The 15787-nt window shown below is 41.6% G+C and overlaps 1 protein-coding gene across 2 annotated transcripts in view; it reads right to left on the reverse strand.

Annotated features, from left to right (window-relative positions):
• Window positions 1–636: 636 nt before the first annotated feature.
• The window catches only part of ttc7a (tetratricopeptide repeat domain 7A), a 55094-nt gene continuing 39943 nt past the window's right edge, over window positions 637–15787 (reverse strand). For both annotated transcript variants that reach the window (XM_056435259.1, XM_056435258.1), the window contains one exon: window positions 637–2164. In XM_056435259.1, the coding sequence (XP_056291234.1) occupies window positions 1946–2164 (219 nt within the window). In that variant the 3' untranslated portion in view covers window positions 637–1945. The remainder of the gene's footprint in view (window positions 2165–15787) is intronic.

Genomic DNA, 15787 nt, shown 5'->3' on the forward strand with positions numbered 1-15787 from the left:
ATATTTCACTCTTTACCCATAGGGATTAGACCATTCACCTCCCGAAGCCCCTGTGTAGGTGTCACATACAGCGCTAATGAGGAGAGGACGGAACAAGTGAGTAGGCCTACCAGTGAGCAAGGAGGGAAAAAGTAAAAATAGATTTTTTTTCTCCCCATAACACAAATCAATTTACACCATCCTGAGACATTGATTATAGTTGGCTCAAAGCTCACATGGTAACAGCAGATATCAAACACACACTGTCAAGCCTGTAAAACCACATAACGGGTGCATTATCTGCCTCTTGCTATGTGAGTGGGTGTGTGTGCCAAGTGTGTGTGTGTTTTCAGCAGACCAGATATCTCTCTGCTTCCCCAGTTACTCAAACAAGGGGATGACTGCTTGGCAACCAAGCCACATCACATCACATCAGGCAAGCCGGCAGAAAGCGAGAGACACATGGGGGTAGAGGAGGAGGAGGAGTAGGGAGAGGGAGAGAGAGAGAGAGAGAGAGGAGGAGGAGGAAAACGGTGCTGGCAGTATTACATAAACCGGCAGCCCGGTCCCACTGCTCACATGAATGTGGTTGTGGTTAGGCACTCGGAAGTAATGTCCATTAGTCACAAGTGAAGATGAAGACGTGGCATCTAGCAGTGATTTTTAAAAGCCGTTGTTGTTTATAATGGAGAGCATCAAGAGCAGATGAGTAAAAAGACAAAACAACAACAAAAAATAGCACACACGTTATGCATCTCCTACTTTACAGTACAGAGAGATAGAACAAACAGAACAGTGACTGATAACACCCCAGAGGGACGGTATGAAAACAAACCTGAATGCATGAAGACACACTGCACACACATACATAAATAATAACGACATAAGGAATTATACGTGATTGTCCCTGCTCGGAAATGGATAAGCTCTCATTTGAGGATGAAGGGGTGGAGTTGGAGGTGTTTTTGTGTACATCAAAGTTGCGTCAATTAACGTGATCATTAAAAATACATCAAAACACTCAGATTAACCCTCGTGTTGCCTTAGGGTCATTTTGACCCCAATCAATATTACACCCTCCCCCCGTTTTAGGATTAATTTGACCCCGTTCAATGTTTAATGTCGGTGTTCTTTCGGTAGTCAACAAACAAACATAAAGTGCCTCACACTTAAACTTGGAAAACAATATTAATTCTAATAATTTTCTGGAGGTTTTAATTGCTGGCATCAAATTGAACCCAAAGGGTAAAATATGTTAGTAAATATAAAGGTAACAGGAGGGTGAAACATTGAATCGGGTCAAAATGACCCAAAGGCGGGGGGAGGGTGTAATATTGATTCGGGTCAAAATGACCCTAAGGCAACACAAGGGTTAAGAGTTTTGCCGACAGCCATATATAATCTATGGATAAGCATCTCCAAACATAACACAACAACAATACATTCTATCTTAAAGATGTAATCTGCACACCTCTGCTATTTATGGACCAATGAGTCAGATTATTAAGATTTTATGACTTCCAATTCCATAACTCCATTAGAGATGCACATTGTCACAGAATGTACATCGTTACTATTTTCACGTAAAGACAAAAATTATCATTTGTTTTCAGTTGCCAAAACTTATAAAGGACATAGCGGTACTCTTATGTTGGGGGTGATTGGTTTCATATTTGAGAGGTTGAAAAAAATCAATGTCATTGAGACGATTTAAGGTATTACTTTAGCATTCTTGCTGGATGTTTAATTGATACCATGTTCATATCTGCTAGTTATATATATAATATATGCCTAGTGAAACCTAATTAAGTTTACTGATCACTTTGTTGTTGGTTTAATTCGTAAATAAGATAACTATCTCCTGGCTGTGTCTTCATTTTCAATAGACAGATATCGATCTTCTTATCAAGATCCTGGCAAGAAAGTGAAAACGGCCTCCTTCCAAAATAAAATTGCAGAGGCCCCCTCAGAGTTCTCTCGGGATGATGGTGAAGGGCCGGATGGGGCAGGAGGCCTCCAGCTCCAGGGCTGTCAGAAAGCAGTCAGGTGCTTGGCTTGAGCCCTGTGACTGCAGGACCTCTCCTAGGCCGCTCCACGCCTCGTGAGAGGTGCTGTGGACCTGAACCGCATCACGCAGGACCTTCTCCCCGAGCTGGGTGCGCTCGGTTTTCACCAGCAGAAGGCCCTGGATGGAAAAAAAGAGGACATTTAGGTTTGCATATAGACCTCATGAAAAGTATTCACATAAGTACAAATGGAACAAAGTGATTTTGTTTGTTTAACCCTTGTGTTGCCTTAGGGTCAATTTGACCCGAATCAATATTACACCCTCGTGTCGCCTTAGGATTAATTTGACCCCATTCAATGTTTAATGTCGTTGTTCTTTCGGTAGTCAACAAACAAACATAAAGTGCCTCACACTTAAACTTGGAAAACAATATTAATTCTAATAATTTTCTGGAGGTTTTAATTGCTGGTGTCAAATTGAACCCAAAGGGTAAAATATGTTAGTAAATATAAAGGTAACAGGAGGGTGAAACATTGAATCGGGTCAAAATGACCCTAAGGCGACAGGAGGGTTAAAAAGAAAATCCATTTAGAAATCCCCCTTTGAGGTAAGTAACAGGCACAACGTTGAGCTGTGGCATGCGTTCATTCTCACAACACAGAATGGGTAAATTAGTAATTCCATTTAACCTCAGTGGCTTGCCTTTCAAATGTCTACCTAAATATCTACCATTAAAACATTTCATTATGAGATGATAAGATCAAGGAAGCAGATGGTGGCTTTTTACAACAACAACAAATTCCAAATCTTGGATTATAATGTCTAGATGTCAGGCTAACAAGTAGATAACCAACATCTGTCCAACACACAAAGACAAAACATAAATATTAACCATTCATAATACTCCTGGCACTATAGTGAGCAAGCTGACGCCCAGATTGTCTGAGTGTTAATGGGATTACTAGATGTAAAGTAAATACTGAATTTCAAATGGTAATCCCTTATGAGAATTACAACAACAACAAAACAAGTATCCACGACAAGTTTTAATACTCTTACCTCCTGAAAATAATTGTGTTCTATTGGAAGGCATAACAACCTAAACAAATTATATTAAAAGGATTAGTAGTCTAATAAGAAGTTTACACAGTTTGTGCCAAATTGTCCCAAACATTCAAAAACATTGGTATGTGACATGTTAGTCAAAAGTCCTCATTTGCAGTGGCATGCTGGATGGCTACTGCATGCCTAGGGCTCTGCCAGGAAGAGTGGTGGGAATGCATGCAAGCTGCACACTCACTGGTTTCACACTGGATGAATGAATATAGATGTCGGTGCCTGTGTGTGGCACAAAAAGACGAGGTCAGACTGTCAGACTATGGTTTTAAAAAAAAGTGGTGGTTTAAAAAAAAAGTAGGCTATGTATGGGAGACACACTCACTCACTCAAGGCGACAATACACCCTCTCACACAATATCATGCTCTCCCTCACTTTGATTATCTGTTACACACAAACTCTCACACACACACACACATGCCGAGCTGGCCTGAGGTCAGACAGACGAGTCTTGTGATGTAGTCTCTGCTCACAAACTCCAGATTAATTGGGCTGAAATTCAAATAGCTGTCTAGGGCTCTGATGCAACTTTCGATAAAAGCACACACACACACACAACACGACTGCCCCCCCCCCCCCCCCTTACATACACACACACTCACTTACCCACCCAATCACACACTCACTCTCTCTTTCTCCTCCATTCTCCTTTTCCTCACTGCTGCTGTGTACGGAGAAAATCTGTCACAGGGCATCTGTGTGTGTGTGTGTGTGTGTGTGTCCGTATGAGTGCGTGGGTGTATGCTCGAGGTTCATGATGTATTTCTTGCTGCTGGTTTGGCCACTAGTATCCACATCTTACTGTCTGTGCTCTTGTCTCCAGACTCACAGTGGTTTCATTGTTCCAACGTTTCGAACATAAACATGTCGGCTACCGGGATAACATGCACGCACGCGCACTCACACACATACACACACACACACACACATCACACCATTCCACAAGTCAGTTATGGTGCTAACCAAGGAACATTTGATCCTTCTTTGGCCAGCTGTTCAATTCAATGAACACAAGCCCTTTGTATATGCTGGGATCTGATACAAACATGGGAGAGGCTGAAGAAGTCAAGCCTAAAGGAATGAACAAACACCACAATACACACACGCTGGCCACTGTTTGTCTGAACTTACTGCAAAGAAAGAGGTCATTGTTTTTTAAGAGTGAATGAGATAAGAAGAACAACAGCAATTGTACAACTCAGCATTGAGTACTGATGGCTACGGAACTTAGTTAGCCTAGCTTATAACAATGAAAAAGCTAGCCTGGCCCTTGTCTTACGCAATGTTATTTTGTTTGTTTCATATGAATAGAGATCAAACAAAAACTATTTAAAAACTTGACAATTTGTGATTTAGGTGAACTTGTGGTGAAGCTATTTGTTGACAAACACTCTCCGTTTGCAGAGAAGACAAATATTGTGCCGTTTCCCTTGCTATATAGTATGTTGCCATTCAGTATAGGTTGAGGATGTCACAGTTTTAGTTAGTCTCTATAGGCATGATGGTGCCAAACCTAAGAACCCATAAGGTCTGGTCAATTCAGTTTTTTTCAATTCAGTTTATTTGTATAGCCCAATTTCACAAATTACAAATTTGTCTCGGAGTGCTTTACAATCTGTACACATAGACATCCCTGCCCCAAAACCTCACATCGGACCAGGAAAAACTCCCAAATAACCCTTCAGGGGGAAAAAAAGGGAAGAAACCTGCAGGAGAGCAACAGAGGAGGATCCCTCTCCAGGATGGACAGGTGCAATAGATGTAATGTGTACAGAAGGACATATTTAGAGTTAAAATACATTCAATGAATATGACAGAGTGTATGAATAGTTCATAGTAGGCATATTCCACGATGGAGACCTCCACGATCCATCAGGCAGATGGCGGTAGAGAGGAGGAGTGGGCGGAGTCTCAACAGTGGGCGGAGTCTCAACAGGACAGTGGTGTAGTCGGTAGCAGGAATTCCTCGACCCAGACCTCGACGATCCATCAGGCAGATAGGATCTATGCCGTCTCATAGGGTCCGATGACCCCATGAGACGTGAAGTCAAAAGGACTCCGGGGAGAAAGCAGAGTTAGTAACGTGTGATTGAGAGATGAAAATTCATCCATAAGGAGAGAGAAAAGAGGAGATAGGTACTCAGTGCATCCTAAAACGTCCCCCGGCAGCTATAAGCCTATAGCAGCATATCAAGGGGCTGGACCAGGTGAACCTGATTCAGCCCTAACTATAAGCTCTGTCAAAGAGGAAAGTCTTAAGTCTCCTCTTGAATGAGGTGACTGTGTCTGCCTCCCGGACTGAAATTGGAAGCTGGTTCCATAAAACCAGTTGGTTCCATAAAGCCAGCATTCACATCCAGCTAGATTTTGCATCAACATCATTCCAAGGAATATTGCACTGTTGTCAAAAATGGAGGAAACTATCGGAGCTTACTAGCTGTCTTGCACCATGCAGTTATATTTGAGGTTCTCTCTCAAAGTCGGAACTTCCCAAAAGAGAACGGATATAAAAACAGGGTTTGATGGTACAAATATGTCTTTTGACTTAACTGTGTTAACTTAACTTCATGTCCTTTTAGTGATTGAGCCAACGATCAAGCAGTTAGCATGTGAGCAGCTAGCTCACGTGCTACCATAGTTCACCATCTAGCGCTTCTAGATCCACATATTTTGCAAAAAGTTTAGCAAAATTATGACATATTTTTGCGAAGTAATGGCTTAGTATCTCAAAATAAAGAATTAGTATTTAAAATAAGAAATTAGCATCACAAAATATTACTCTGACATTATTTTGAGATAATACATTATTAATTTGATAACGTTCTACCAAAGTTTTACAATACAAATCCTGGAATTCATTCACTCTCCTTTTTATGTAACACGCAACCAAAACATATTGTTCTGCTCTGTTTGTGTATTGGATAAATAAACTGTACAAAATGTATGTTGTCGAGGTTTTGGTTTTGTTTATATTTTGACAGACAGGTTTTCCCCAGTCACAATGCTAAGCTAGGCTAACATCATCTTGATTTCTGCTTGGTACTGAACCCACAGACATGAGCTGGACATTGATCTTTTTATCTCACTTTTGGGCACAAAACCAAGGCCACATTTGTAAAAATGTTGAACTGAGACAAAAGGCTATCAGAAAAAGAAAAATTAGATAGTTGGCTACTAGCCTACGAGAAATATTCTCAATTGTTTTGGGAACACAATACAGAGCAACATGTCTGAGGGAGTAGACGAGTGAGTAGACAGAAGAGGAGCGAGAGCTTGCAAACATTTATTTTGCATCAGAGTGTTTCTGGCATTACACTGATAAAACGGGTATCTATTGGTTTTGCTTTAGTTACTCTCAGCCATCTGTCTCCAGTTTTACCTCAGCTGATCCCATGGTGCTTGGCAGCACACATTTGTTGCTTGTCGTGGCATTAAAGCACTGAACTGAGTCGCGTCAAACCGAGTGAGTGGGCTGTGGGGTTTCATCTATCTTTCAAGCTAAATTCAAGCAAACCATTGATATGCCGCAGAACAGTACACAGTGTTTAATTAAGCAGATTTTCATCAGTTAGATTGAAGAAAATGAAAGAAGCTTCCTAAATGTCATAAACACACCCAACTTTAATAGCTGTTGCCTACAGATCTGAAGATATGCAAGTGACCAGACAAACCAGAACATTTGAATAAAGTTCCAAATGGTGCATTAGTTTGAAATATTATGTCATTATAGCCTAGAGGTGGTTAAGTGTTTGCATGGATCAGGTCCATAGGTGTCGTAATCACGGGGCGGCTGTAGCTCAGTGGGGTAAGGGGGTCGTCCTGCAACCCCAAGGTTGTCGGTTCGATCCCCGCTCTTCCCATTAGTTGCAAGTCGAAGTGTTCTTGAGCAAGGCACTGAACCCCCGGGTGCATCACTGCAGCCCACTGCTCCTTAATAACTAAGGATGGGTTAAATGCAGAGGTTGCATGTGTACCTGTCCTCTGTGCAATGACAATAGATTGAATCCAATCCAATCCAATCATGCAATATGACAGCTAGAGGGCATGCAGGCTAAGATCTAGACAACGCACAGTGTAACCCAGTGGCCCAATGCCCTGCCACTGAACCAGGAAGAGAGCCTTTACCGATACCTTTGATCCCATCCGTGGTTAAGTCTGTGCTGGGTGTGAGAGGCGAGTCAAGGATCCTGTATTGGTCATGTTGGCTCGAACTTTCACTACTTATTAACCCCTTGATATCATGTTCCCCTTTAATAACAGTTTGACATTTTAGAAAATATAAAATAATCCCTGTTTTTGCCAAGAGATAAGAAGATTGACACCACTGACATTTGTTGAAGTAAAGGATCTACAGTCAGCAGCGGATTAGCTTAGTTTAGCATTAAAATGGAAAACACGGGACCAGCTGGTCCAGCACAAGATAAAGTGTGATTATTTGAGATCTTTAGAGGTGTAGAGGGTTGAGCTGGACAGAGACAAATTAGCTGCCCCCCCCCCCCACACACACACACACAGACACTTTCTGTTCTAAATGCTAAACTAACCTAACTGTCTCCTGGCTGTCCTGTGTTGGCCTAAATAATCAATCAGATTGATCATTGACACCGGATCCCGGAAAAAACCCATGTTGGACCTCGGAAAGGGAAAGGGTTTTGATCGCTTTCGCTAGTGTTATAATAATAATATACACTTTTATTGATCCCACTGTGGGGAAATTCTTCTCAGCATTTGACCCATCCTTAGTTGTCAGTGTCTTGCTCAAGGACACTTCAACATGCAACTATGGGGAGAGCGGGATTGAACCGGTTATTGAACCGGGTACCTTGTGGTTGCGGGACGACCACTTTCCCCATGAGCAACAGCCGACCCCTAAAGTTGCTTCCATCTCTTTGTTGAACCAAGGGATCGGATCATGTATACCACGGCACAAACAAATGAACCCGTATTCATACAACATTGAACGTGTCGGTGGATCATGTCTGCAAGCCAGGTGAACGCGGAGGAAATTGAGGTTGAAAGAAGAACGTGTTAGCCAGATCAATCAAAAGAAAACAACACCTCAGTAGCCCAAGGGGTAGAGAAGCTCCTTTAACACTGACCTTTACATGTCACGCTTCACCCTCTCTGCATCTGGATGCACTGAGCACCTATCTCCTCTTTTCTCTCCCCTTGGGCGGCTGTAGCTCAGTGGGGTAAGAGGGCCGTCCCTCAACCGCAAGGTCGTGGGTTCGATCCCCGCTCTCCCCATTAGCTGCAAGTCGAAGTGTCCTTGAGCAAGGCACTGAACCCCCAGTTGCTTCCCGGGCGCTTCACCGCAGCCCACTGCTCCTTAATAACTAAGGATGGGTTAAATGCAGAGAACTAATTTCCCCTTGGGGATAAATAAAAGTGTATATTTATTTTTTTATTTAAGGATGAATTTTCATCTCTCAATCACACGTTACTAACTCTGCTTTCTCCCCGGAGTCCTTTTGACTTCACGTCTCATGGGGTCATCGGACCCTATGAGACGACATAGATCCTATCTGCCTGATGGATCATCGAGGTCTGGGTCGAGGAATTCCTGCTACCGACTACACCACTGTCCTGTTGAGACTCCGCCCACTGTTGAGACTCCGCCCACTCCTCCTCCCCACCGCCATCTGCCTGATGGATCGTGGAGGTCTCCATCGTGGAATATGCCTACTATGAACTATTCATACACTCTGTCATATTCATTGAATGTGTTTTAACTCTAAATCTGTCCTTCTGTACACATTACATCTATTGCATCTGTCCATCCTGGAGAGGGATCCTCCTCTGTTGCTCTCCTGAAGGTTTCTTCCCTTTTTTTCCCCCTGAAGAGTTATTTGGGAGTTTTTCCTAATCCGATGCGAGGTTTTGGGGCAGGGATGTCTATGTGTACAGATTGTAAAGCACTCCGAGACAAATTTGTAATTTGTGAAATTGGGCTATACAAATAAACTGAATTGAATTGAATAAAATGGCCAAGAAACCTACTGCAAATTCTCTGCATTTAGAATAAATTATTGCATTGCAAAATTCATTCTCACCTCTCTGCAGATAAGAGCAGGTATATGAATGCACAAAAGTTGACGTAGTACGCGGACACATGCACTTGCTCGTGCACATTCACGTGGGAATACAGCAACAGGAAAAGAGAAGGAATGGAAGAAAGGGTTGGTACAGGAGGAAAGGAAAAAGGAAGGTAGGAAGAGTGCAAGTCAACAAGAATGATCTAAACTGGGAACAATGAATAGAGAGTGAAAGAGGGGGATGGAGAGAAAGCAAAAAAAAAGGTGTCAAAATAAATAAGTGTGCCCAGATATAGCAACGGAGGAATCGTCCAACTCCCAATTGTCTCTCTGTTTGCCTTCCCTGAATTTATTTTCTCTATCTCCCTCTCTCTCTTCCTCTCTCTCTTTCTGTGGTTATCAGAGGTCTTGCTCAATATAATATAGTTCCCTGGTTGCTAGGCAATCCCATAAAGCAGCGAGAACGTGCAACGTGTTATAAATAATGTATTTGCATTATCTAATCAGCTGACAACCACCCCCATCCACACAGAGAAGAGAGAGAGAAGAGAGATAGAGAGAGAGAGAGATGGGGCATTTGATAATTGGAACGCGATTAATTGAATGAGCACAAGTTCTCGTCCTTGAGCATATGAGATGTAGTGTATGAATATTCTGTTGGAGAACAGGAAATGTAAAGATTGTGCGTTAATGCTGTGTGTGTTTGTGTGTGTAGGGCTGTGTGTGTGTGTGTGTGTGTGTGTGTGTGTGTGGCTGACTCAGAGCAGGCTCCAAGACCGAAAAAGAGGGATGAGATGTTGAGGATGTTGGGAGTGGGTCCGATTAATTTCATACCACAGCCGAAAGCAAGGTTGGGCGGCGTTTCAGGATCAGCCAAGCAATGGAACACACGCAGACACACACACACACACACACACACATATACATGCACGCGCACCACATGCCACACATACACACTCGTCAACCCAACACTTACTATAATGAGGTGAACAGCGAAGATAGACAAATATGTAAAAGGCTGACACTGCTGATGCCGTCACGGACGAACGAAATAGTCGCTCGGATTGTAGCCTGTGCACTGGAACAACCGAGAAATTAAACTATAAATCTGTAGCCAAATGTTAACACACATACCAAATTCCAAAAATACTCTGTAATCAACAGCTGACCAGAGCTGTGAGTCATTGTCTGATCCATGTTTCTCCCTCTCCCTCCCTCAAACACACACACACACACACACAAAGACACACACACACACCCACAAAAAAACATGTGGAAAAAGTAGAGGTGGTGTGAGTAAAGTGGTGTGCGATGAATAAGGGAAGATGGTGGTGGTGTTATGATGAAGCACACAGCAGGGGCTGGCTTCTGTACTCTATGGCATCTCATTATGGGTTTCCCTTACTCACATTTCCCTTTCCTTCATCCTGCTGTGGAGAGAAATACGACTTCCCTCCATTTTGGCTGGCTTGGGGGCGAAGCTATGCAATGTTGTCTTGAACCTCGAAGAGTATTTTTTTTTTATGTCCCCTTGTTACAATGCCTGTTTAATATTTAGAAAGTAAATTATATTTCCAATGTCAGTCTAAATGCTCCTCAAATCTCCAAAAAAGGAAGTAGAAACACTCTATTAAAAAGAGTGAAGCAAGAGCCAGCAGGAGATGACGTTAGCTTAGAGCGGAAAGAGGTGGCCTGGTCCTTTTCAAAGTGACAAACCCCACCAACTAACACCTTAAAAGCTTATTAATTCAAATTAAATATTGTTGGTTTGATGAATATACAAATGTTAAAACATCAGTCTGTGGTTTTAAAAAACCTCTGTGGCGTAGTGGTTAAAACTCATACCAAACGACCGTGATGACCCCAATTGGATTCTCACTGAACTGTAAATCGTCCAATAAAGGCAAAATGTCTCCATCTCATAATGGTACTATGTGTCCATAAAAAAGTAAAAGAAATCAGATTCCCTTTCAATGTGAAGCCACATTTGGATTAAATCTTCTTGGCAATTTCAATTCAGTTTAATTTGTCTAGCCCAAAATCACAAATTACAAATTTTCCTCAGAGGACTTTACAATCTGTACACATAAAATATCTGTGTCCCCTTTTATGTGTCGCCCTGATAATTTCAAATAAAGATCTTAAAGACATTCATGAAAAGTACAGTATGTACTTTTGCAGAACATCAACACAGAATGTCATCATAATTGCCCCTAGCACAGCTCAATAAATCGGCCACCGGCACCGAAGTGTCCACAGTAGATACAGTAAAAAATAAATGTATGTATCCAGAGAGCCACAGAGTAGCAGCAACTGTAGGTTGTATTCTGGCAGGCTGATGCAAGCCTGAAATTGAAAATGTGGGTGCGCTCCAATAAAATGTCGCTCCACATAGCAGCTTTTTCTTCTTTTGCATTTAAGTCTATTAGTGCCTACTAAAACATGTGCCGTAACCAAGTACAAGCATAGAAAACAATGTGTCCAAATAATCCACATGTGCGCTAAATCCATGGAGAACGGCACAAACACAACACATGCACGCGCACACTTTCAAACTGGGAACACATCTGCTCTGTAAAAGACCCAAGAGTAGAACATTGCCAGCTGGCTTAGTTTCAGATTACACCCCCTGGGATTAGTTCTCCCCCAAGCCAAATATGGAAGAGATGCGTACCTTCGTCTACACACACATACACACACACACACACACACACCCCACACACACACTCCTACATACTAACAATAAAAGGAGGAGCAAAAGCATTTGCCTTATGTGGTCACAACGTGGCCAGTACTTAATTCAAAGCGATAAACTAGCACATCTGTGGTCACTATGGAGACCATGGACATATAGTGTGTGTGTGTGTGTGTGTGGGTGTGTGTGTGTGTGTTTGAGCATGTGTCTGGTGGTGAGAATCTTGGATTCCGGAATATCCCTTTCTGGTCCTTTTACCATGACAAAAGAGAAAGTTCAAAGGTCAGAGCAGCCCGGATAATCCAGTGGATCATCTGGAACCGAGAAGCTGGGAGAGAGACTGAGCGAGGGAGTGGATTGAAGGGAAAAAGGATTTTTCTACTGGGGGGGAGAGAGAGAGAAAGAGAGAAAGAGAGAGCGAGAGAGAGTCCGGTTAGATGAAAGAAATGTGGGTGTGTGATTTTGAGCAGTTTTTGTCCTTTTTACCAACATTTTGTTTGTTTTTATCGTGTTTAAGTGTTGATGTTAATGTCAACACATCTCAGAGTATGACTGAGCCATAATGTGAAAATTAGTAAAAATGTCCATAACTGTGACACATACGGTACAACACTGCACAGGCTAGGAAATAAAGACGTATGAACATAATTAGCTGCCATTGCTACTGCCAACTTGAGAGCTAGTTTGGGCAGCTAATAGCAAGCTAGACTAATAATTTCTGATGAATTACATATGTTATGAGCCAACGTTTCGGTTTCTTCTCAGAGACGAATTGAACTTAGCTACATTAGTATCAGCATATATATAATAGCTGAGTATATACGGCTAAAATGATCTTTTCTTCTTTCTATTGCTTTTTGAAAACAAAGAATAGAGTTATTAAGTTCCAAAAGAGTAATATGCTAGGTAGCCTGCTAATATTAGCACTTATCATACGGGTAGATAAGATCAAGCGTTCTGATTGGTTGAGACTGAGTCACGAGGTGTACCTATAATGTCCGACAGCTGTTTACATTTATTTGAGCGTTCCATATCAGTGCGTACTCAAAATAAGAATAACGGTAGATTTTGTGCGATTTCTTGTCAGTTCAAGCTTGACAGTTACACACATGTTTCTGTAAACTTTGATATTTTGGGGGGAATGACTTTAGATGAGTGGTTAGCCGAAGAGGATACTGCAGGTGGACGTCACGCTACCAGAGATAAGAAAGAAAGTGAGACATAAGTTGCGCAACGAAAAAAAACCCTGTCAGCCAAACGAAGTGGGCAATGAACTCGTCCGAAGAAAAGCCAGTAACTAGACCTGAAGACCATAACAAGAGACGCTATGAATGAAATACTGTGGGGTAATTTCGATGGCACTGTGTGCAATGGCAAGGGAGACAACTACGGGATCAGCAGTTATGCCTGAACTTTGAGTCAGTGCTGGTGTCTGATAAAGCGCGTTCACGTCCACAAAACAATGTTTTTGTTGGCATTGTAAAAACCCGTAGACGTCAGGGACACGACAAAACAAAGTTCGGTAAAGTTGGAAAGACATCGACATATTCGGACTGTTGCTATACAACAGACAAAACAGCCAGGGACTATTTTCTCTCGGCTACTGAAATGCGATACACAACGTTTGGTGGCGACAACTATTTTGTACTATTTACTTATTATTTATAATGTCGCACGCAACCGTATTATAAAAGCAATAAGGCAGTCATTTCTCGTCAATAATGTCCTTTTCAAGGGTTTGCCGGCCCTCCACTGCATGCGCGTGAGGCCTAACAACACCCTTGAAGCGGACATTATTGACCACAAAGTCCCGCCTCTCACACCTTATTGCTTAACTCACAGCAAGCTAGCCTCATCGTTTCTGCTGAATTGCATATTTTATTGTATTAACTACCAGAGGACCTACACTTAGCCGACTACATTCGTATCAGTATAAATAGTATAGTTGAGAATAGGAGGCTAAAATTGTCTTTTCTTTGGCCTTTTGAAAACATAGAAGAGAGTTGTTAAACTAATATTGCTACTGCCAGGTGATAAGCTAATATGAGCAAATGGCTAGCCGAATAAATTACCAATCAAAAAAGCAAATGCCATCAGCTAATGTTGCTGTCCTCTGACTCCTCTCAGAATTAGTCAACATTTGCTGACAGCTACATACAGTATAGTTGAGTGTATGAGGCCACATTTACACATAGCCGGGTATTTACAGAAACGAATATTTCTGCCCCTCCGTTTTCAAAAATAACGTCGTACACACAAGGTCGTTTTCAAAAAAGTTTCTGTTTATATGAACCCGCATAAATAACTATGCCAAACCTGTAGTCGGCAGTGTAACGAGAAGGATAAAGACATGCAAACCAATCAGAATTCTCAAAACCAACAACAACTACGAAAAACACGATCAACTTCCTTTTCCTTTCGAGAGTAAATATGGCGCGAGGTTCATTTGTATGGACAGACAGCGAAGTGGAGCTGCTGCTTCGAGTCACCTTAGATTATAAGGCAAATAAAGCACTCGATAATGTGGATTGGGAATCATACGTCTTGGGAGTATAGAAAGCTGAAGAAGGACTGCTGACCTCCGTGCAGTTCTTTGCCTCTGCTCCTCGATGTAAAAAATCAGTTGTGTTTGTAAATACAAACAGGCCAAAAGGGTTTGCATTAACGCACAAATGAGCACAACTTGACACCATCCATGATCAGTAAGCAAACTAACTGTAAACATAGGACGCTCACATGACGTGAAGCATTTTTAGTCGCATACTGTGACGTTTGACAACCTAAAACTCCGTTTGACCTAGTTCACACGCAAACACAAAAACTGAGTTTTCAGAAATCTCCACTTTGGCCGGAGTTTTTAGAAATGATCGTTTTCCGTGATAAAACCTCCGTTTTTGTGTAAATGAAAGGCCAAAAACGCATGAAAATATATGTGTTTTCCCATCGTGTTAACGGGGTCTGAGGCTAACACACTCTATAGTCTTCTATTAGCAGCTTATAGCCACTTAGCCTCACAATTTCGATCCAGTTACACTACAAAAACACAAATGTCGTCAGCTAACGTTGCTGCCTTTTCAGAATGAGTCAAGACTTGCATCCAGCTTCATCCAGTAGGCCTATAGTTAAATTGTGAGGCAAACTTCCTGCACAGAAAAATCTAAAGAAGGCATCTGCTCTCCTAGCACACCTGATTCAGCCTAATGAGGTAATGATTAGATATTTATTAAACATGTTAGGATTATATTCATGCTATGATTGTTTTTATTATTCATTTTATGTTGAAATTGGGGTGGGTATTTTGTTATTCTCAAGAACTGTCCTCGTCAGCAAAGGAATATTCTGACGTTATTAATTTAGAAAACTAATCAGATGAAACTCTATCTCTCTTCATTTTTAAGGAAATACTAGTGCAGTAGACCACTTCTGTTTTGTCTTTAATTGTATTTTTATGCAACTTTATAGATTGTGTTAATGGTGGGATGTCATTGATTTTCACATCTTTTACCTGTTGAAATCCAAGTAGATCATGCCTTCAAGCATCTACTTGGCAAAAGATCTCATCACAACATGACATCATGTGAAACTACATGTTCTTATCTAACTTGCTGCGTGTGGATTTAGACAAAACAAAATGTTGTCTAATTTAAATTTAAATTCTGTGGATTTCTGAAAAACACATTTGTTTGCGACTGCTTGGTAGGGTGACTGGACATCTATTTGTTCTCCTTTTTGGAGTTGCACTGGGCCTAAAGAGCCACGCGATAGAATATTTTGCTGGAATGCAGTCTAACAAATGATTGATTAAAAGCGTTGTCAAATAAATATCTGATAGGCTTAGGTTAGAGTCTAACCCTTTATCATTGGTTAAAAACATAAACAGGGCTCTGTGTGATGGCTACGTCATCTCTACGCTGCTGGCTCCATTGACAACACCTTAACACACAGGCAAGATG

Source organism: Pseudoliparis swirei, chromosome 17, assembly GCF_029220125.1.
Source record: "Pseudoliparis swirei isolate HS2019 ecotype Mariana Trench chromosome 17, NWPU_hadal_v1, whole genome shotgun sequence".
Classification (NCBI taxonomy): domain Eukaryota; kingdom Metazoa; phylum Chordata; class Actinopteri; order Perciformes; family Liparidae; genus Pseudoliparis; species Pseudoliparis swirei.